Source organism: Pseudonaja textilis, chromosome 4 (assembly GCF_049901715.1).
Source record: "Pseudonaja textilis isolate UNSWEBS1 chromosome 4, rPseTex1.2, whole genome shotgun sequence".
NCBI lineage: Eukaryota > Metazoa > Chordata > Lepidosauria > Squamata > Elapidae > Pseudonaja > Pseudonaja textilis.
In genome coordinates, this window is record NC_141993.1 from 9596494 (window position 1) to 9619548 (window position 23055).

The 23055-nt window shown below is 42.8% G+C and overlaps 1 protein-coding gene across 4 annotated transcripts in view; it reads right to left on the reverse strand.

Annotated features, from left to right (window-relative positions):
* The window catches only part of ADK (adenosine kinase), a 239474-nt gene that overhangs the window by 40061 nt on the left and 176358 nt on the right, over nucleotides 1–23055 (reverse strand). For all 4 annotated transcript variants that reach the window (XR_015743669.1, XR_015743670.1, XM_026710963.2 and 1 more), the window contains exons 8-9: nucleotides 14384–14419; nucleotides 9715–9829 (exon numbers count right to left, since the gene is read on the reverse strand). Coding sequence is in view for 2 of the 4 variants with exons in the window: in XM_026710963.2 (XP_026566748.1) it covers nucleotides 9715–9829; nucleotides 14384–14419 (151 nt within the window). In the remaining 2 variants the exon portion in view is untranslated. The remainder of the gene's footprint in view (nucleotides 1–9714; nucleotides 9830–14383; nucleotides 14420–23055) is intronic.

Here is a 23055-nt window from a genome sequence, read left to right on the forward strand (position 1 = left end):
GGCAGGCTGACAGTCATCAACTGCCTTCAGGCTCGGACAGCAGTGAGCCACAGAGCTTCCCAGCCTGTGCTTGCGCAGAGATGCCAAAAGGAAGGAACAATTAAGAACTCAGGGTTGACGTGGGAGTAAGGCCACAGGTGGACAATGAATGGCCCCTCCCATTAAGGATTAAAAGAGGAGCAAAAGGGGAGGGGGCTTTTGCAGGAAACAATTCGTTCATTCGCTCGTTCGTTCATTCCAGCCTCGCGAAGAACTGTCTGTGTAACCTAGAGACTCTGTGCCGAGCCCTTCCCTGACAGCACCGTGTGTGGAGATATTTACCGGGCAGCTTTCCAAGATAGATAAGGTCTGAGCTCATAATTATACCTTTGCAAGACTGTTTGCCAGGCCATTGGCCCAATGTGAATGTAATAAAGTCACATTCATTTAATAAAAGAGGTTTTGCCAGGACACAGAGTTGGCTTAGTGCTTTGTGGGGGGAAGCCTAGGACAGAACACTTGCACAGTTTGATCCCGCCTTCCCTCACCTTTACCCGTATCTCTCTGAGGCAATCACCTTCTATCCTGTTCCAAATGCCACGACTCAGCTAGGTCTCTTTAACACTTAACACTTCTTCCAGGCCTCCACGTTTAGCAGGTATCCCTTCCCTGACCTCTAAAGGGGTTTTTCCTGCACCACTAGAGGAATGTTTGAAGGACGATTGTGTCCATCGCTTCTGTGATGGGACTTGCGTCCGCTTCTCTCACTTAGCAAACAGTCCCCTGGCCATCAAGTCCAGGAAGATCTCTTGGTTTTTGCTGTCTACATGGCCCACCTGGCAGGTTCTGTTCCCTCGGCATATGAATCGGTTCCTGGAAGAATGCAATTTTATGGATTGTGCTGTTGCCTTTCAGAAGCAAAGCATTTCTCCCAACCCAGGCCACTGAGCTTCTGTAAGAGATGTCAGTCATTGTACTACATGGCAAATTAAGACACATACGTCTCATTTTCATTCAATATTTTATAATAAATGATGTGCGAAGAGAAGGATGCTTGATATTCAAGAGCGGAAGGATCTATAAGAACATGGCAAAACCAATAATACTCCGATGCGTCTTCTGACAACTACCTGTGGGCCATACATTTTTACATTCTTAATCATTATTAAATGACTTCATGTCATACATTGCCTGTATCCTGATACAGAAATGAATTATAAATGAAATGAAAGATCAAGCAGTCTTAGAAGAATTACCTCTGGGAAATGAAAATCTTTAATTCTCTTTTATTATTGACATTTATTTGGCTACCATGAATAATAATGCAGCACAGAGATTCAGCTAAGTTTATGTATGAACAGCTTTCCTGGATTCCAAGTCACTTAACATTTATGTTTGCTTATGTAACTGACCTTGCGGAGTAAGCTCTTGTATCTTGAATTTCCTAAGCATATAAATCAACGCATCCCCTAATTTAATTTACACATGGAATCAAAAGTGCAACCAGTCCTCAAACAATTTCCTTATCGCACAAAAACCTCTAAGATTTGATAGTTAGGTTAGCAGCTTCACCGTGAATGAAAGCAAAATATCACAGAAGCCATTGAAAAGCATGTTCAAACGATGCTTCATATCATTTTAACATTCAGCGATGTGTGTTTAAATCTTGAGTTTATTAAAATTACACCACCAATTTCACAGCCTTTTGGCAATCGACAATAAAACTTAAAAGTAAAAACTGAGATATTCAAAACAATTTAGGGAAACAATTAAAAAGTATTAAAACCAGCTACTAAAAACTATTTTAAAAGATAAGTTTTTAAATAGTTTTTTTTTTTGCAATTGCCACTGTTATCTGGATTACAGTTATTATGATAAAGTATTTTATGTAATTTTATTGCATTTTATGTCTTTCTTTTAAAGTTTAACTACTAATAATTACAAATTTGTGCATTTTATTGTTGTACACCCTGACCTAAAGACTGTAATAAAGGTTTGAGTTGATCTGATAAATAGATTTTAATTTATCAACTACAGGATATGGAATTTTCGATTGTTGCTATAAGTTGCTTATAGCAACAGCTGACAAACTTGTCAGACAACTTCAATGAACAGAAGTGGGTTATGGGAGGAATAATTTCTTAAATACGTGGAACAAAGCTATATTGGAGTTTAAAAATTAATGGCTACTGGCGTTTTACCCAGAAATAAACTGGCAGCCAGTGCAAAACTTCTAACATAGGTACAATAGGGTATCTTTGGGAAACCAAAAAGCAACCTGGCTGTTAAGATCTGCACCCCAAGAAGTTGGTGAACTATAATTCCCAGCAACCCAAGACATAAGAAATAAAGGTTGAGGTAGGATGGGCAGGATCACAAAGAATGACAACAGAGTTTCCATGGACGAGAGTGAACTGGAAGCTGTTTTCCCAGAATTAATCCTACACCTTAAGTCCTATTTCCTTACTCTACCCACACTGTCATATTATGGAAGACAGCATTTCTGCCCCAGTATGATAAGGTTCTTCTGGATCTCAGTTGGTTAATCGGTTGGTTGATGGATGGATGGATGGGACCAGAGCAGGTTAAGAAGAGTTTGAAAAGGACTTTTCTTCTACAAGGTCCTTCACTTGATTAGACAGAATCGATTTTGCCCTTCTGGAAATGCAACCGATGGGCAAGTTTTACCAGGCTTACTGATTTCTGCAGTTCACGAGTTCTAGAATATTTGTTTGCAGAGCCACATTATTTAGGATTCCATAATTGTCATGGAGAGAAGAACTAGAGGTAGTAGACCTCTACATATAAGTTGGCCAATGGATCTCAAAGGAAAGTGATACAATAAAGGAAATTGAATGGTGTTTTAAATGTGATTGGCAGAAATTTGGCAAGCTAAGCATAATTTTCAAGGACAGCCTCCGCCTATGCCTGAAGAGAAAAGTTTCTGATCAGTGTGTGCTACCTGTTCCAACATACGCCAGTGAAACATGGACACTAACAAACCTCACAATCAATACAAAAGCTAAGGGTGGCGAAAAGAAACACAGAGTGATACATGCTTGGCATTACAAGACCTGCACCTGGATCAGAGAACAAATGAAAGTATAGGATATCATTGAGAGAGTAAAATAATTGCAAGTGTCCAGTTATCATTGGCTGGACACTGGGGGCCAAGCTGGAGGTATTAAAGGGACTTTACCTACTTTTGTGACTTTGTTGCTTTTGTGCCACACCCCGGGTCATCACACCTGGCTAACTTGGGGAATGGGGAGTAGCATCTTAAGAGGAAAATAATGAAGATAGGAAAGAAGCAAAGGCAGAAACAAGCAAGACTGCAGCAGTAACCAAATCAGGGTCCTACATTTTGGATAGGAAAAAAATCAAAGATGGAAGAAACCCCAGTGAGCAGTAGGATGTGACAACAAGGACCTGTTGCAACAGATTACACCAGGGGTGTCAAACTCGATTTCATTGAGGGTCACATCAGGGTTGTGTTTGACCTCAGGGGGACATGGTGGGCGTGGTCAGGGTGGGCGTGGCAAGCTCGATGGCACTTGTGTTGGGGTGCCTGTGGTGGCCCGAGCGATCTGCTAGTGAAAATGGGTTCCCAAGCTCTGTTTTCGGCTGCGATGGCCTCCTGCAGCCCTCTGCCAGCAAAAACGGAGCTCTGGAGGGACACCTGTGGCCCTTGGGAGCTTTGCTTTTGCTGGCAGAAGCACTGCGGGCTGGTCCTTCACTGTTCCCAGAACAGTTTTTAAAGGGAAGAAATTCAGTATGAACCCAAAGTACATATAGATTATAAATAAAAACCAACACAAACCACGGCTGCAGCAATTAACCAGACTGGGCAGGATAAGGAATGGCAGAATTCAAAAGATAACAAAACACACACAGTTGGGAGGACTCCAGAACCCAGCTAAAACTTGACAAACAAAGATAATGCATGCTTTGCTTCCAGCAAGGTGCTGTGCGCAAACACCCTTTTTAAATCCTGTTTTCCCAGCTGCAGCTAATGAAGGGAATCAGGGCCCTTTCCTCCCCCGTAAGCCACATAACTCACGTTGCTCCCTTCTCCGTTCTTCCCTGTGTGCCCTAGGATGAAGAGAGAGTGGGCCTGGGTCTTCCTCTGAATGCCCAGCTGGACTGTGCCCTTCCCCCATTTCCTTCACAGCCACCAGAGCCACACGCCCACTCCCCCAACAGGGGCATGATACGAGGTGTTCTATAACAGAGGTGGAGAACTATGCCCCCTTTATGATGTGTGTTCAGCTCCCAGAATTTGAAGTCCACAAGTCATAAAGGGGCCATAGTTCCCCGCTCCTCTGTTCTACAGCCACCTTTACCCGTAGTTACCTTGAGTTTCTCATGAAATTCTTTCTCTGCTTTAATTCTCGCTCAGATTATTTAAATGCCCCTGTCTGGATGCACATTCCTGAAATTAAAAATATATGGCAGAATCATAAAGCCTTGAGGGGACACTTTTTCTTGCTCCTTCTTGCTCAAAGCTTCTTAACATTCAGCAGCAAGATCCGCACTGGGCTTCTATGCAGAAACTGATGAAGCAAATTAATATGAATCAGGCTGACATCTACAGTAGGTGAAAGCAACTTGTTCTCGGGCTCCTGGGAACAGTGGATTACATTGTGATGAGTTCAGATAATCCCAAGACTCCTGGGAAATATATCATCTTGGCTAGCTAAAAGTATGCGCATCCCAACGATTGTGAATCATAATTACCAGCCTGGTGGTTCTCTTAATAACTTCAATGTCTATGGTCTCTCCCACATCAAGAGCCGCTTTCTTTCTCTATAAATATGAAACCAAACCTCAAGCTCTTAAACGGCAAGAGTTCTTTATATTTATGGTACAACCTCAGCTCACGAACGCTTCTGACCACGACCAAATCGGGGGCCAACCCCCCCAAAAAATCCGCTAAGTGTTTCACTCTGATTGCGAACACATCCTCGTGTGGCAATCAAACAAAGCGACGGCGATTTTTCCCTGCCACGGCGATTTCCACTTCCGTGCCATTCTTTTTGTGTGAGCATATGCGCAGTCCGTCTTGCTTCCAGTCATGACCAAATCGGGTTGCGACCAAAGTCCTGGAACAGATTATGGTCGTGACCAGAGGGAGATTCCATTGTACTATCAATATAGCCAAGATCGAAGGATTCTTGTCAGAAAAAATGAAGAAGGAAGGAAATGGCATTATGTGAGGAGAGGGCTTTACGACCCCTCACCTATTCTTCCACTTCTCAATTTAGCCTCACCTGCTAATTTTTTTAAAAAAATATTTTTATCCCACCTTTCTTCCCTTCTATATCTCAAGGGGGTGAATGTACCTAATGCAACAACCCCGCGAGGTGAATTTGGCTAAGAGAGAATGACTGGCCCAGATCACCTAGCTATTTTTTCCACACCTAAGGTGGGATTGTAACAACTCACTGTCTCCTGGTGATTGGCCCAAAGTCACCCAGTTGGCTTTTATGAGGAAGGTGGGGCTAGTGCTGACCATCTCCTGTTTCTTAACCAGTGGCCCCCAATCAGGGGTGGGATTCAAAAATCCCCAAAACCGGTTCTCTGCCTGGTTGCTGGGTGGGCGTGGCTATGGTGGGCATGGCCTACTGAAACTTCCGGGAGGGCTGTTTTCGCCTTCCCCAGAGTCCGGAGGCTTCCCTCGGGCCTCTGGGAGGGCGAAAATGGCCTCCCCCAGCTCTGGAGGCCCTCTGGAAGCTGCAAACAGGCCCTTTTCCAGACTTCTGGGAGGGCCTTTTTTGCCCTCCCAAAGCCTCTGTGCACTTACCTGTATCCAAAAAGGGCAGTGTGGAGACTCTGGGGAGGGGAGGGGAGGCGGGGCCAGACGGTCGGTTCAACTACCGGTTCGGCTGAATCCCACCCCTGCCCTCAATCTTTTGGGCACCAGATACTGGTTCCACAGAGAAATGTCTTTCCACAGACCTCAGGGAGTGTGGATTTGTGTGTGGCCCGCATTCTGCGGATGGGACTTCACTGGTTTGCACAGACCGGTTGCTGGCCGGCTGTGGACCGGGGCCAGTCCACAGACCAGGGGTTGGGAGACCCCTGTTCTAGACCAACACTTTCATCACTACATCAAACTGGTTCTCTTTTCTGGGCAATGGAGCAAAACTGGCCAGTCTTCTTTTTCAGGCTTTCTATTTCAAAGAAAGACAAACTTTTTCCTAACTCAGCTCTTTGGCTGAGGAGTCTGTTGAGAGATTACTTTCAAAAGACTGAGTGTCAACTCCATCCGGACACTTGTGAATCCTCAGAGAGAACTACCGAATCAGGGGGCTGCTTAAAAACCAGCCAATTTATTAAGGATTTCGTGAGGTAACTCCACAGCTGCGTATTCCTTAAACACTACCTCATTCTGAGAGAGATCCTGAACACTAAGCCAAAATACACTTATGTATGTGGCAATGATACCTATGAACAGGAAATATGGCACCTAATATCCCAACCTTCTCTTGGTCTCTAAAAACAACTCACACCAGTGAGTTTGAACACAACATAGCCCATTTTACTACTCAGCACATCAAGGAATCATAATGTCTTGTGCTGGGGAGACATGATAGCAGCCTTCCAATATTTGAGGGGCTGCCACAGAGAGGGGGGGGCAAGCTATTTTCCAAGGCACCTGAAGGCCAGACAAGGAATAGTGGATGGAAACTGAACAAGGAAACATTCAATCTGGAAATAACGAGGAATTTTCTGACAGTGAGATTAACCAAAGGAACAGAAGTTGCCTTCAGAAGTTTCAGGAGCTTCATCACTGGAGGCTTTCAAGAAGAGACTGGACATTTGTCAGAAATGGTGTAGAATCTCCTGCTATCTGACAGAAATGGTGTAGGGTCTGCTTGGGTGGGGGGGGGGGTTGGACTAGATGACCTACAAGGTCCCTTCCAACTCTGTTAATCTGTTAAAGTGTGGTTACTGGGAAATCCTCCACTCACAATATCTTGGGCAAAGAATCAAATAAATGTCTCATCAAATATATCTACTAGGAGGACTAGGCATTTCTGTTGTTGGAGACAGCTGAGATTTAGATTCAAGCTCCTTCACTGTGCTCTGATGAGGTTACCTAGTTTGGTGATGAAACATCTGCCAGAGAACCGCCAAGCTCAGAGAGCACCAAGGACACTGGCTCTAACAACAGAAACTTACAAGTCTGTAAGTTTGCTGTATCTCCCCGCCCATTTCTTCTACTCCAAAGGATCATGTTATGGGAAATTAAAAAATGTTTTGGACTCCTTTGCCTGGGTGATAGTTCTTACATATTTCTATTAAAATCATTTTTCTCAGTCTTTCCATCCGTCCTCCTACATGGCGTCTTCCATTTCATGCCTAAAGATGGCACCATACAATCAGGAGTGGGCTTCAAAAATTTTAGCAACCAGTTTAGCAACCTGCCTGGTTGCTGGGTGGGTGTGGCCATGGTGGGCGTGGCCTAGTTGGCCTCCTGCACCACGGTGCGGGGGTGTGTGTGTTTTCATCCTCCCCGGGCCCGTCCATTTCTGGCCTTCCTGAATTTCAGGGAGGCCCATTTTTTGCCCTTCTCGGGTTTCGGAGGCTTTCCTCGAACCTCCAGGAAGGCTAAAATGTCCTCCCTGGGCTCTGGAGGCCCTCTGGAGGCCAGAAATGGGCCCATTTCTGGCCTCCAGAGGGCCTTCAGGAGGCCAATTTTTGCGCTCTCCAAACCTCCTTACTTGGCATCCAAAACGGGCCATATGGAGACTCTTGGGAGGGTTGCATTGGACGGGACCAGCCAGGGGTGGAATTTGCCGGTTCACCAAACCGGCCATAAAATTAGCTGCTGGTTTGCCCAAACTGGGGAGAACCAGTAGCAGCCCACCCCTGCATACAATCCTTCCCTTCAGCATGATACAAAATCATTTATAGGCATTAAACAAGTTTAACCAGTTGCAAATTCACAGGACCCTCCAGCAGTGGTGGGATTCAAATTTTTTTTACTACCGGTTCTGTGGGCGTGATGTGACTTGGCGGGCGAGGCAGGGGAAGGACACTGTAAAATCCCCATTCCCTCCCCAACCCATTCACCTGCTTTCCAGCTCCGTTCTCCTGTGCAGGGCAACAAAAGGAGACCCAGCCGATCAGCTGGGACTCAAAGGGAGACGGAGAATAGATGAGGGCGGGGCCAGTCAGAGGCGGTATTCTGAACTACTCAAAATTTCCGCTACCAGTTCTCCAGAACTGGTCAAAACCTGCTAAATACCACCTCTACCCTCTAGCCAACATTTTTCATCCTTGACCTCATGAAAAACCTTGCCGAGTGCTTTACTGAGGTCAGGGTACCGTACAGTGACAGCGTTTTCTTGGCCTGCTAATTAGTGAAAGGAAGGAATTAGTGGAAGGAAGGAAGGAAGGAAGGAAGGAAGGAAGGAAGGAAGGAAGAAAGAAAGAAAGAAAGAAAGAAAGAAAGAAAGAAAGAAAGAAAGAAAGAAAGAAAGAAAAAGAAAGAAAGAAAGAAAGATTGATTGTCTCAAACCCATGCTGGCTCCTGTTATTAGCAGAGTTCTTTCAAAAACATTTGCAGACCTGCTGCTTGACAATCTGTTCCAAAAGAGACTTTAGCATAAGTTCAAAGCCATGGATGAGGCAGCAGAGAACTGAATTAAATATGCTGCTTTAGACAAAAAATGCACGATAGATTCCCCCCCCCATACAAAAACCCTATTTAAATCAAGAAATGTAGACAATGTGTCTAACTGCAGGAAAAGTCATACTTTAATGATTAAAATGGCATATCATAGATCACTTCATTCCTACACAAGCTCCTTTTTCACTTTTTTTTCTCTAAGGACCAAAAGTTCTCAAGTGGGAAAAACCAAAAGTGGAATTTCCTGCTTTAAAAAAAAAAAAAAAACAGCTGGAAATTCACTTCACAGTATATCAAATTTTGTATTCTCCATTACTACTTACATGCATTTAATCCTTACAGCATCTGTTACTCGGTGAGCTTTGATACAGATAATCAAGTAGAAACAACTCAAGAGAAAATCTAAATGAAAGTAAATAATTTAAATCTTTTCAACCACAGTGCATATTAATGCGCAGGCATCAGATGAACTAGAAAAGGTATCTTTAACATTTTGGGACCGTATCAATGTGTAAAATTATGCTTAGCCCTTACACCAGATAAATAATTATGTCTAAAATCCCTAGAGTGTGGTCGCTAATGGAACAAACTTGATAAAGAGAACCTTTTCCAGCCAGCATCAAAATATAAAACACATTTCTATTCATATGGAAAACTGACTTTTATAGTCATTATATATAGAACCCTAGTAATATTTCCAAACAATATCTTGGGTAAGTGTAAAGCTAAACCATGCTTCTTCTAAACAGGAATCCAAACGAACAGATGCTCAGATATGAAAACCCTATAAAAGCAGCCCAATCCTTCTTATGTATTATCACACTCCCTCGCAAATGAGTGCACGAAGGTTTTCTTATTATCAACAACTGGTTCTGCCTACTGCTGTGTTTCTTTTTTTTTTACCAAATTCACCAGGATTACTCACAGTACATTCTCTTAAAACAGTTTTGTTGCTTTATTTGATGCTCGTTTGATAAGCCCTTTTGGGAAGCACCAGAAGAAAACGGAATGCCATATTCTTCAAACTATTCTTTTGGGGGTCGTCGTAAAATCCTTAAAATATTAGAATTAAATTTATGTTTTTAGAAAGCGTGTACCTGTGGCCATGATGGTGTCATCCTTCCCTTGAGTAATCACCACCACCCGCGGTCTTTTCGGATTTGCTTTTTTCAGTGCCTGAGTCTTTCGGGCGATCTCTTCAATGTCCTCTGTCTTGGTGGGGGAAAAAAAAGAGAAGAAAAATCTTGAAAGCAGCAGAGTGAGTTATCAAAGCCAGATCATAAACTTTTCAACAGATTTGCAGAGGGATTGTTTTTAGTTGAACCTGAATGTGGAGTACTGATGTCAGAATGAAATCGCAGCTGGACAAGCTACTTTGATTAGGACAGATTAGTTTTCTCCACGATCGAGATGATCACCGAACGAGGGGATGAGGAGAAACAGACTGTTGGGCAATTATTTTTCATCTAATTTGCTACTCTGTTTCCCTGAAAATATGACCTACCCTGAAAGTAAGTCCTAGCTTGATTTTTACATGGGTGCCCGATATAAGCCCTACCCACAAAATAAGTCCGAATTAAGATCCCGCCCACTCCAGAGTGGACAGGTAAAAATTAAGCTAGGGTGAGGATAGAGGGGTGGAGCTGCCCTACTACTTATCTTTAGACAGTTGTAGCCAGGCCTTGCATACCTTGACACCTGCCTTTCTGGCCCATTTCTTCTGCAGCCAGCAAGACTTTCCTAAAGGCCTCTGTAGCTGATAAGAAAGCTCTGGATCGATCCAGAGCTATTGGCTGCAGAGGCCTTCAGGAAAGCCTTGCCGGTCACAGAAGAAGAAGCTCCTGAAGGCCTCTGACAGAGAAAAGGAGGCGGGGGATGACACGTGCAAGTGAGGTTAGTCAGTGGATGACATCCCCCCAAAATAAGACCTGGTTCCTTTTTTGTTGGCAAAACATTATAAGACAGGGTCTTGTTTTGGGGAAAACACAGTAGCAGCAGTGGGAAACAGATAGCTTGATATAATTGCTGGGGCAGAGGGGAAGTTAAAAGTCACCTCTTTAGCAGATTCCCAAAATGTGAAGGAATCCAGACCTGGACTTGGGTATGAGCAAGCCATTGAGGGGAGAGTTCTCACAAAAGATTACTCAATCCTGGGAAACAGGAAACAATGAGAATGGAACCGCTTAGATCCAACTTATACCAACAAGATCAAAAGAGGTTCTTTCCTCCTTATATTTCCCTTTCTTCCTATGGGAAGAATTTGAAGAGACCTCCAAATATGATGAATCAGCCTCCTCACCATTTCTGGAGCAACTCTTACTATCCCTGTCCAAACTTCTTCACTATCTAACAGTATGGACCCAGAAGAGAATTTCATGGCTTCAGCAATTTCCAGGAGACAAGAGGATTCAAAAAAGCCCAGTGGTTCTTCAAGAACCAGAGTCACAGGGGATTCTGTAGGGACAGGGCCTATATCTTTTGCTTTATCCTTCTTTTTCTGGTTCATAGATCACTAAAACCAATGTAATTCAATGTAATTCTTCTTAAGGTCTTCCGTGACCACAGACTGATCTACTGTAAGAGCAGTTCTCGTGGAGAGAGCTAACTCAACGTTCTTGTACATAATTCTCCAAGGAGATGGATTCTATCCAGGAACCCAGAATTGCTGAAGGGTCATCCATTATCTGTAAATACCAGTCAACACCACTTCTTGGGAGTCCTCAGACAGACATCATTAAGGACAAAGCGATCCGCCCTCCTTATCTCACTTGAAGAATTTGAAAGTGGTCTTTTCGCATAGCAAATTCCTGAATTCAATTTACAAGTTGTTCTCACCCCCCTTTCCTTATGACTGTATTACCCAAATTATACGGAAATGCTGAATTACTAGAGTGTTCCATACAATACAACAAGTTATGCCTCCTTTTAAAAAATGTTAAAGAAAACTACTAAATTATTCAGGTGCAACTACAAATATAAAGGCTATTTACAGCCACATTGATCTCCCCTCAAAAAAAAAAAACAAAAAAACCTTTCCTAAGTTTCTCTCTGGATATCTCACTTTTAAAAGTCCCTTTAAGCCACAATGATACTCTCCCAGCATCTTATTATTCTCCAATTTTATTATTCTTTTTAATCTAAAAATCTGTATTTTTTTGCTCAGTATCTTCCAAATGACATTTTGCAGGTGATTACATTTTTGAAAATGATGAGGAAGGGTTTTTTTTGTGTGTGTGCATATTAAAAGAAAATTCTTGCTTAGAAAATTCACACCATTTGTGGAAAAGTAGTTAGCTAGAGGATCTTTTATAAAATCTTCAAGAACATTAGGAATGATAACTTCGTGGTTCATGCTGAAATTGCTTTGCTCCAAAAATTACTTCCAGGATGGATTCCCCATATAACTTGGGAACTTCTACTTAAATATAAAACATTTAAGCCTTTAGGCTAAGAAAAACAGCTCCCATCTTATAAAGAATAGGTATCATTTAATTCAGAGTTTCTAAAACTTTAGGACAATCATTAAAACATCATCTGAATCGAACTTTTGTTCCCACCCACATTAAGTGTCACTTAAAAAGCCTTCTTCCATCTTAGTTTTTCTTTCAGTTTGTACTCTAATTCAGCCAATGGTGGTAAAAAAATTAATTTAACTGAAATTAAATCATTGACTTTCATCTTTAATTTCTGTTAATCCACTTTGCAGGTATCTTGATGAAGGAGAAAAAGAAGATATGGCCTTCTGGAGAGATCACAAACAAATGGACCCAGTGCTGATCAGCAACGGAAGAGAATCAAACGAGACAGAATTAGGATCTAAAACAAAAAATTACGTTGAAAAACATTTCAAAAACTGCTATGGGACAAGTTAGCATGATTTCTGTCATTCTGTGCGAATTTAAATCGGACTTCTTCCACATTCCCAACTTGAGGGAAAAAAATGAAAATATACACCCCCTGCACTTTTCTTTGATTTATGTTAATGCTAAGCTAGGTTGTACAAAATCTAATCACAGAAAACCAAGTTTTCCCGCAGCCTTAGCGTCCATCGCAATTCAGAACAGACCATGGCAGGAGACCAAGCTTATAGTTTAAACACTTAACGGTAGAGAGGGGCACGTTTTTGTGTTATCTTGAAGCGATCTAAATTCGGGACACAGACCCTGGCCAGATGTTCCTTCCCTACCTCTCCTTTACACGTCAACAAACGCAGAGGAAAGGCACAGACGGCCCTAGGGGTCTCCCAGGCGTTGAGGCCTGATCAATGCAGGAGAGGAGCCCTCGCTTTCCAGCGGGTCTTAGGATCTTACCAACAACCCCTTGGAGAAGGGAGTAAAGCAAATGAATCCAAAACAAGGGGTTGTTGCCTTTTACACCAGACCGTAAAGATCTGAAAGAAGTTGGGCTGATGCCGTTGGAACCCACCCCTCTCCTAGGAAAATGAAATATTTTAGGATATATTAAAAAGGCAGAATATTTCCCCTAAAAAGAACTCAGAGGGGGAGAAACTCAGCCCCCCACACTTTGCTAATGGGCCATTACTCTGGCCCGGGCCAGTCTATTTTACATAACAAAGGTCTACTGCAGGTAGAGCTATAATAGGAATTGCCCCAAGCTCTTTCATTGCATCATCACCCAGCAAGGCTCAACCAAGCCTGGGACTCAGGACAGCCTACAGAGTTGCCCCTGCATGGCCCCATGGGAGTCTTGACAACCAATCAGAATACAAACTCCGATTCAAATCCCAACAGAGGGCATAAAACCCAGGGACTCTCAGCATCTCAGCCCTTCCTTCTTTTCCTTCACCCCACATCTTGGAAGCATGCCTGTTTTTTCACTTGGGAGCCTCAAGCCATGTGGTCTTGGTCCACCATTAAACCATCTTTCCAAGCAGCCATTCCCTGTTTTCCAGGGTCTTTCTTCCGCCCGCTTGGAACCGAACCCAGAAGGCTATTTTCTTCCAACGTTACACATTTATTGTGTTTGGAGGAAATGCCCGCGGCCCTACGATTGCTAATTCCTCGGATCAAATTGTTTGGGTGGAGCACCCACCCCAGTGCTCTAGAATCACGGAGACCCTTTCGCAAGGAGGCAGTTGACAGGCTGAACAAAAGAAGGGAGCTCGTCTGTGTGTGTGTGTGTGTGTGTGTATAGAGGTGGACTCAGATGGGGAAGAAAAAATAAAAATCCCTATCCCACTCCCCAGAGAGGCTGCGGGACTCCCGCTAATCAGCTGTTAACATATCCACCCACCAAGGCGTTTGCATCGGGATAAAATCGGTGTTCAGCACGGGGCCCAGGTGATTCCAAATGGCACCCTGCTCCTGAATTTTCGTCCTTGCTCGCTGTCCGCCCCCCCCCCGGGCTTTCTCGCGGGGGATCCTTTTTTTTTTTTTTTAAAGAAGAGTGTAATTCAGCTAATGAGGTGGCTTTTTAGCGGAACCGTCTGGCAGGTCCCGTATCTGCAGAGGCAGCTTGAAGCTGCGCCCAGCCTCTCAGCTTCCCGAGAGGCTTTTCAAAATTCAATAAATAACATCTGTAGGCGATGTTGGGCGCAGACCTAAGCAGAGTGCATCATAACACTGAGCTAGCAGAACAAAGAAACCATGACGACTGCCAAGTCTCTATGGCAACCGCAGCGAAGCTTGGAGAGGATAATAGCACATCAATCACGGTCCCAAAGAACTTCATTATCAGCCAGGAAAAGGAGGGGGGGGGGGAGAACCCCTTTAGAATCTGTTTAGCGTGTAGTGTAGGCTTACTCACCTCAAAGCCTTGCTCCCGAGCAAAAGAGGCAGCTTCCTGAAATAATAATAACAATAATAATTTAAAAAGAAGCAGTTAATTAGAAAGGGCTAGATAATCAAGAAATAACATATTGCTTCAGGCGGTCCCCTTTTACAGAGTTATCTTAAGTCTAGCCACATGCAAACCTTTCAGTTACTAACAGATAATCAGAGTAGGAAGGGACCTTATAGGTCATCTAGTCCAACCCCCCTGCCCAAGCAGGAGACCCGGCACTGTTTCTGATAGATGGCGGTCCAGTCTCTTCTTGAAAGCCTCCAGTGATGAAGCTCCCATAACTTCTGAAGGCAACTTTTGATTGTTCTCACAGTCAGGAAATTCCTCCTTATTTCCAGGTTGAATCTCTCCTGGTTCAGTTTGCATCCATTATTCCTTGTCTGGCCTTTGGGTGCTTTAGAAAATAGCTTGACCCCCCCTCCCCCGCCCCTCCTCTATGTGGCAGCCCTGGGTGTGACCCCAAGGACATGTCAATGCCTTTCAGACATGATGGAAATAAAATGCAGGTTTTCCTCTTCATGGGCAACGTCAGGATGGACAAAGAGGATTAACCACGTTCATCATGGATGATCGTGGCAATGATGCTTCCCAGCGACAGCAGCTGGGAATCACCCAAAGTTGCAACTCAAAGTTAGCTCCAATCAACCCCACCCAATGCAGTTTAGAGTCACAATCTGATCTTGTTATCTTCACGACTTCATGAGTTTGGCTGACAGCAACCACCTTGGGCGAATGAGCGTAGCAACACAAATCAAGGAAGATGACCTTTCCTGTCCAAATATTTTTAGCCGTGATCCAGGACAAGCCGTCCCGGCTCAAGGCTCCAGACTCATATAGTGCAAAGAAAATTACTCCTTGTCAGAGTCACAGATAAAGCCATACATGGAAAAGCGCTCTCCTCGGATAGTCAAAACACCCAAACAATAGCAACCAATTTCAGCGACTTTCCTAGAGATGCCTTGGAGGGCTGCATTTAAATATCTCAAAAGATCCTCCCGAAACGGAAGCAGCTGCCTTGGAATCTCCTTCAGTGCACAGGTTGTCAAAAGCAAGAAGGCCATACAGGTACCGGCCATCAAAACATTGTGATGTTGTTTCAAGAAGGAGAAAATAAATGTGAAACTTCCACGCAGAGTGTATTTGTACACTAAGAGGTGGGTGTTCAGCTGGTTCTGACCGGTTCTGGAGAACCGGTAGCGGAAATTTTGAGTAGTTCAGAGAACCAGCCAACATCACCTCTGACTGGCCCCGCCCCCATCTATTCTCCACCTGCCAAGTCCCAGCTGATTGGCTGGGTCTCCTTTGGTGACCTGGGACAGGAGAACGGAGCTGGAAAGCAGGTTAGTGGGGTGGGGAGGGAATGGATATTTTGTAGTACCCTTCTCCTGCCATGCCCGCCAAGGCACACCACACCCGCCAAGCCACTCCCACAGAACCAGTAGTAAAAATTTTTGAATCCCAACACTGCTGTACGCCAATGTTTGGCCTAAGATACAAATGCACCTGAGTCCTCCTTACCCCCTCTAGAAATACCAGCAAAATCTAACTGTGATCTGCGATTAGAAGGAGGACCTCATCCAAGGATGACTACTCTAGTCTCTACAGGTTGAGAATAGCAATAGCATTTAGACTTATATACCGCTTCACAGTGCTTTACAGACCTCTCTAAGTAGTTTGCAGAGTCGGCCTCTTGGCCCCAACAATCTGGGTCCTCATTTTAACCCCCTCGGAAGGGTGGAAGGCTGAGTCAACCTTGAGCCTGGGGAGATTCGATCTGCCAAATTGCAGTCAGCCGGCAGTCAGCAGAAGTAGCCTGCAGTACTGCACTCTAACCACTGCGGCTCCTATACGTTTCTCATTTTAAAACCACACCTTTTATTAAAAGACGGTAAAAACTAGGGAAATGTAGAAGGCAAAAGAGAAAAGGATATTATAAAAGGGTAAAAGAAAAAGCGAAAGATAAAAACAAGGAGACCCAAAGAAAAATATCTAAAGAAGCAACTTCTGGCCTTCTTTGCAGCAGTTATGAAAATGGATCTCTCCACCAACAAATGGTTTAGAGAACAATAAGTAGCTCCTCTCAGCCATAACCACTGTAACAAATAATTAGGGTTGATGGGAATTGATGAAAGAACCAATCAATGGACCAAAGAAGTATATTCAATATATGCAGAGTATTGATAGTTTTCCTGCATAATCCCCATTTAATGAAATAAATAGCCTTAGGCAAAATAATTGCTTTCTCTCATCAACCCTCATGGGATATACAAGCACAGTATGCACACAATGGCACTGCGTGCCTTTGACAAAAGACAACGTGGAGACTTTCCCTTTGTCCCTTCCTAAAACCCTCCTTTTATTTTTCCCACTTCAGAAATTCTCACAGTTGAAATGGCAACCGTTCAATACCGAAAAGAAAAAAAAAGTTAATTCGCAACACCGGATATTAAAATTAGGTTGTGAAGTTGCTGCTTTCTATGGAACTTACCCTCAAGGAGTGCATAATGTGCACTGTAGAAATAGTATGGAGAGAGCGAGCAGCCCCACGGGTGCTTTTTCTGGAGGCAACTGGATTTCCCTGTTTTTCTTTTGAAGACGTTTCGCTTCTCATTGAAGAAGCTTCTTCAGCTTTGACAAGATAATGAATCTCGCTCTGTGTGTGTGTGTATCTATATACATCTATCTATCTATCTATCTATCTATCTATCTATCTATCTATCTATCTGCTTCTGTTTATCATCTATCTATCTATCTATCTATCTATCTATCTATCTATCTATCTATCTATCTATCTATCTATCTATCTATCTATCTATCTATCATCTATCTATCTGCTTCTGTTTATTATCTATCTATCTATCTATCTATCTATCTATCTATCTATCTATCTATCTATCTATCTATCTATCTATCTATCTATCTATCTGCTTCTGTTTATCATCTATCTATCTATCTATCTATCTATCTATCTATCTATCTATCTATCTATCTATCTATCTATCTATCTATCTGCTTGCTCTGTTTATCATCTATCTATCTATCTATCTATCTATCTATCTATCTATCTATCTATCTATCTATCTATCTATCTATCTATCTATCTATCTATCTATCTGCTTCTGTTTATCATCTATCTATCTATCTATCTATCTATCTATCTATCTATCTATCTATCTATCTATCTATCTATCTATCTATCTATCTATCTATCTATCTATCTATCTGCTTCTGTTTATCATCTATCTATCTATCTATCTATCTATCTATCTATCTATCTATCTATCTATCTATCTATCTATCTGCTTCTGTTTATCATCTATCTATCTATCTATCTATCTATCTATCTATCTATCTATCTATCTATCTATCTATCTATCTATCTATCTATCTATCTATCTGCTTCTGTTTATCATCTCTCTCTCTCTCTCTCTCTCTCTCTATCCTATCCTATCCTATCCTATCCTATCCTATCCTATCCTATCCTATCCTATCCTATCCTATTTGTTTATTACATCAATGTCTCCACTGATTCAAAACACACATATTTTTGTGTTATGTGCAGCGTTGAAAACACTGAAAACATTATGTGAAGACTATCTGGCCTTGATTTCTATTGTACAATGGATTCCTCAGATGAAGAAAAAAGAATCTAATGCAGGGGTGAGCAACTATGGCCCCTTTACGTCCCAGAATTCCTCAGCCAGGATGGAGGACATAGTTGCCCTCTCCTGATCTAACAGATAGACAGCCTTCAACTGAGGAAGCTTCTTGGATGAGAAGTGAAACGTTTTCAAGGAAAAAACCAAGAAAGTCCAGTTGCCTTTTGGAAATCACCTTTGGGTGTATATATGCGTGTGTGTGTGTGTGTGTGTGTGTAGGCTTTTTAATGAACCTGAATTCTGTTTGGACTATAGTTTCTTGTGCTCCAAGGTCATTTTCAACTTTCTGGATATATTTAATTTTTATCCCATCTTGATTACTTTATAAATAGCTCAAGGGTTTCAAACATACCCAATATGCCTTCCTCCTCCTCCTCTTCCTCCTGCCCCCCCCACACACACACATTCAAAACTGTAAGGTGAGTTGGGCTGAGAGCGAGGGACTGGCCCAACAATTTTGTACAACAAAATTAAATGCCATCTTCAATGTACATTGTAACTATAAAAATAAAACACAAACACACATCCTTCACATTCTATACAATTGAATTGAAAACGTGATATTGTATTAATATTGCCCCATACAGTAGAATTCAACCGAGTTACTGCCCTGGGATATAGAAGCTGTTTTTCAGCCTATTTGTTCTTTTTTTTTATTGGCCTGTACCATCTGCCAGATGGTAATAGTTCAAAAAAAAGGCTGCCCAGGATGAGATGGATCTTTGAGAATGTTTTGAACTTTCTTAAGGCAGCGGGAGCTCTAAAGCTCTTCCAAAGAGGGGAGAGGGCAACCCATGATCCTCTGGGCAATGAGGTTAACCCTCTGGAGTGCTTTCCTATCTTCCGCTGTGCAATTGGCAAACCCTACAGAGGTGCAGTAAATTCTGGACCTTGGATAAGTTTCCAAATATCTTAAATACTGCCACTAAAATCTACATGGTCTTTGAAATGAATATTGATTCCTGAGTACTATTTCCTCACTCTTGTTCTATCTGGCATAATTTCTGGACTGAAGCATGAATTTGTAGGCAATTAACCAGAGTATCATTTAATAATATACTTTTTCAGCCTAATGCAGAATAGAAGTATCTGTCAGATTTCCCTAAAGGTAAAGTACTAAATAAATGATGGAAAAGTGATGACTGAGGAAAGTAGAACATGCTGTTGAACATCCATCAAGCTGTCAGAGGATGAAGCAACTGAGAGGCAGTGGTGGCAACTCCAGAAACACCACTATCCCAAAAAGGATATGCAGGAAGCGTCCAGATCTTTTTTAGATCCCAGATAAACAGTATCTGCCTCTAATCAAAACATAGCCGAGCATTTTTCAAACCAACTTTCTTCTGACTCAGGACTGGACCTTCTCCAACTTCTCAAGTGCAGAGATTTGGAAAGCGGACAATTAAAATCCCATCATCAATTCATCAAAGGGTTGGAATGAACCTGCAGCAACAGAAGCTTGCTTTCATTATTCCAGCTTTGCAAAACTCTGCTTTGCTTGTTTCAAATTTGTGTTATCCTTCTTTATGTTCCAAGTTAATCTTTGGAACTCCAGATTGGCCAGCTAATGGATCCGATTTACAGTTTGGCTCAAACGTATCTTATTCTTCACTTCAGCTTGTTTTCAGATACTGGCTACCTGCATCTTAGTGAAATTCCGACCTGCAGTTCTAACCCATACATTGCTTCAAGATAAGAATTAACTGAAAAAAAAAAAGAAAATAAACATTACATTTGCAATTGGCACACTGCTGGAAATGGAGCTCTTGGAGGATTCAATCTACCATTTTTAAACCATCCCATAATATCTGTGACTCTACTTGGAAATGGCTTCACCAGATCAAATGTTTCCAGCTTTCCTGGCAAAAGGATCCCAGGCAGGGGTGGGCTGCTGGGGGCTCCCAGGGGCTCAGGAGAGACCCTAATTAAGACTCTGCAAGAGCCCCCCAAAACCTTAGAAAGACAAGCAGAAAGGGAAATCTCTCCATAGGCTTAATTGAACTTCTGGGCCAAGAGCATTTCACACCTCGTAAAAGTGTTGCAAGCTAGATAAACAATCCACTCAGCGCTTCGGGAGGGAGAGCCATTGAGAACATCAGACAACATAGCCGCTAGACTCCGAGGGGATTAATTCCCAAATAATAAGAATCACCTTACTCGCCAGAAACTCCACTAAGACTCCAAGATCCCTCTCACAGGCGCTGCTATTAAGCCTGGTTTCACCCAGTCTTTTATTTAAGTATTAAGTGCACGAAATAATAAACAACTTTTTGGTGTATATCCTTTTTTAGATAATTAGGGCAAAGAAGCGGCGTCAAATTGGCCACACCCACCTGGTCACATGGCCAACTAGCCATGCACATGACCACCCAGCCACGCCCACCTAGCCACACCCACCCACACCCACCCAGTCATTAGGGCAGAGAGCTCTTTGCTAAAAATATTTGAAGCCCACCCCTGATCTCAGGCCTAAAATCTTCCCCAATTAACAGACAAAAGGCTCTGGATTTGGTCAATCCAGTCCTACGTAGGCCTTTCCCGCATGATTCTGATATCTTTCTAAACCAAATGAGGCTTGTACTATATACGGAAGCCTTCGTAAAACTTGTCATGGCGAATCATTCCAGAAGGCACATCAGAGGTGATGCTGTCTAGTTGACGGTTACAGGACTAACTTGTGCCTTGTCCAATATCTGAACTATAGAATAAGGTGGCAGCTTTAATGCCATTTCCAGGGGGCTCTGGTGGATAGGTTCGTAAACTTCAAGTTCTGCATGCCCTCATTTACTTCTGCCTTGCAATCATCATCTGGGGCACTGGGGTTTGATGCCCTGAATCAATGCAGGATTAAAATCCAGCACTCATTAATTTCCACAGCTTCTCTCTGAAAGAACTAACGCACTTGGATGGAGCTGGTCTTCACCTTACACTCGGGGGGGGGGGAAACACTAAAGAAAAATGTTGGGAAAAAGTCTAATACGTAAACAGAAAAATATACTGAGGGCCCTAAAATGCTTGTCCAACCCCCGCTTCCCCAGTCCTGGCCAGCATCACTGGAAAGGGCTCAAGAGAATACAGGAGAATTTATATATTATCAAGATTATGTGCTCTCTTTTAATGTTAATAGACTGGGGAATGTTATTAAGAGACCCAGACTGAGCAACATAATCGAGGATATTACCCCTGGTATCACTTTCAAGTTAACACACCATGAAAAATCATTAAAAGAGGTTTAGAAACTCTTTATCTGCGCTTTTGTGATGCAGCTAGAAGAGGTGTGGTAGTTCTAATTACTTGCTTAGGACTCTTTGGGAAGATTTATAATGGCTACCAGCTTAATACGTGCTGCAAAAAATAACTTTGGATCTGTCTAGTCATGCCAGAAAATGATAGATCTCATTTTTAATTGATTTCCTAGATAAGATCATTTAATACCAGAAGTGTTACTGTCTGAGAAGATTTAGATGAAGTGCTCAATTCTAAATAAGGCAAGATTTTTTTTTTTTAAACCAACCAGATGGCCAAATAAACATGCGGCACAGTAACAGCTCTATTACATAAACAAAATCCACTTGAGGTAGTTTAAATCAGTGGTTGCCCACCAGTGGGCTGGGGACCACCGGTGGTCCGTGAGAAAATTTTGGTGGCCCGCAGAGAAATGTCCCTCCCAAAAGCAATTAATCCAGACTGCATGGGAACACAAGGCTGTGCGGCCCACATGGCCTGCGGGAACACAAGGCTTGTGTCACTTGCATTGTGAACAACATGAGGTAGTGAGGGGAGGGGGGAAAGGGCGGAGATGGGGAACTTGCCCCACTTGCTACATTTGCCTTGCATGGCCACCAGGCTGCTTCTTTCCGCTTCTTTCTTCTTCTGCTTTTGGCTGCACTCAAGGAAAGCAGCACAAGTCTTTCTTTCTCTCCCCCAAATTCCACCAGAAATGAATCTTTGGGACCCCGCAAGGCCTCCTGATCCAAGAGGCTGCACCGGCGCGACAAGTCTCACAAAGACTCATTTCTAGCAGAGTTTGGGGGAGAGAAAGAAAGACTTCTGCTGCTTCTGCTGCTTTCCTTGCATGAAGCCAGAAGTCTCTCTCTCTCTTCCCCTGAGAATGGAGCTGGAGACGGTATCCTGTGATACCAAATAAAGAACAAGCGATTCGTAGGAAAACGGGTGGGGCATTTTCCTGCAGAATTTTGGGGGGATTTTCCCAGGGTCTCTGGTACACTGGATTTAAAATTATGAGTTTGGTGGTCCCTGAGGTCCAAAAAGTTGGCGATCCCTGGCTTAAATCCAAGCATACAAGAACACACAGGCGTTTTCCATAATGCTGGTCCTGTCTCTGAATGGATCTACTTAGAATAAACTTTCTTGAAAAATAAAGGGGCGATTTCTCCTTCAGACCAATTGTTTTTTTCCCCCGATCACGCATTACTTACTCAGCTTCTTAAAACAAATTCTAATCCATGCGTGATCTGACAGATTAAGCGGTCCAATACTTTAATGGATTAAGATTAATTAATATTAATTAAACCATTTAAGTTGTGTTGCAACTCCTTGGAAAGAATGTTAATGAGGAAAGCATTGATCCCTCCTAATTTGGCAGAAGAAGACAGTACCTATAGTGGGAAGCTAAGTAGAGTCAGGTCTGTGTCAGCTTTGGAAGCCATATTGAGACTAGATACTCTCATGCTGTCACATTTTGAGCCTGGGAAAGTGGGAGGGGGGAATTTCTTGGAGTAAATGTAGTTAGACATAACAACATTCTTTTTCTAAATCAAGGTCATGTTAGTTTGTGCATGAGTGAGTGGAACTCTCGAGTTGGGACGGTTGGTGATTGGGGCATGTGATGTGATGATGGGTGCAGGGGATGGATTTGTAGTTTTTACTTATTTCAAGGAAGCCTGGAACTTTCAGATTCGGGATTCCCCAGTTGTGCCAGTTTACTATCCAAATAAAAGGAACTTTTGAGAAGAT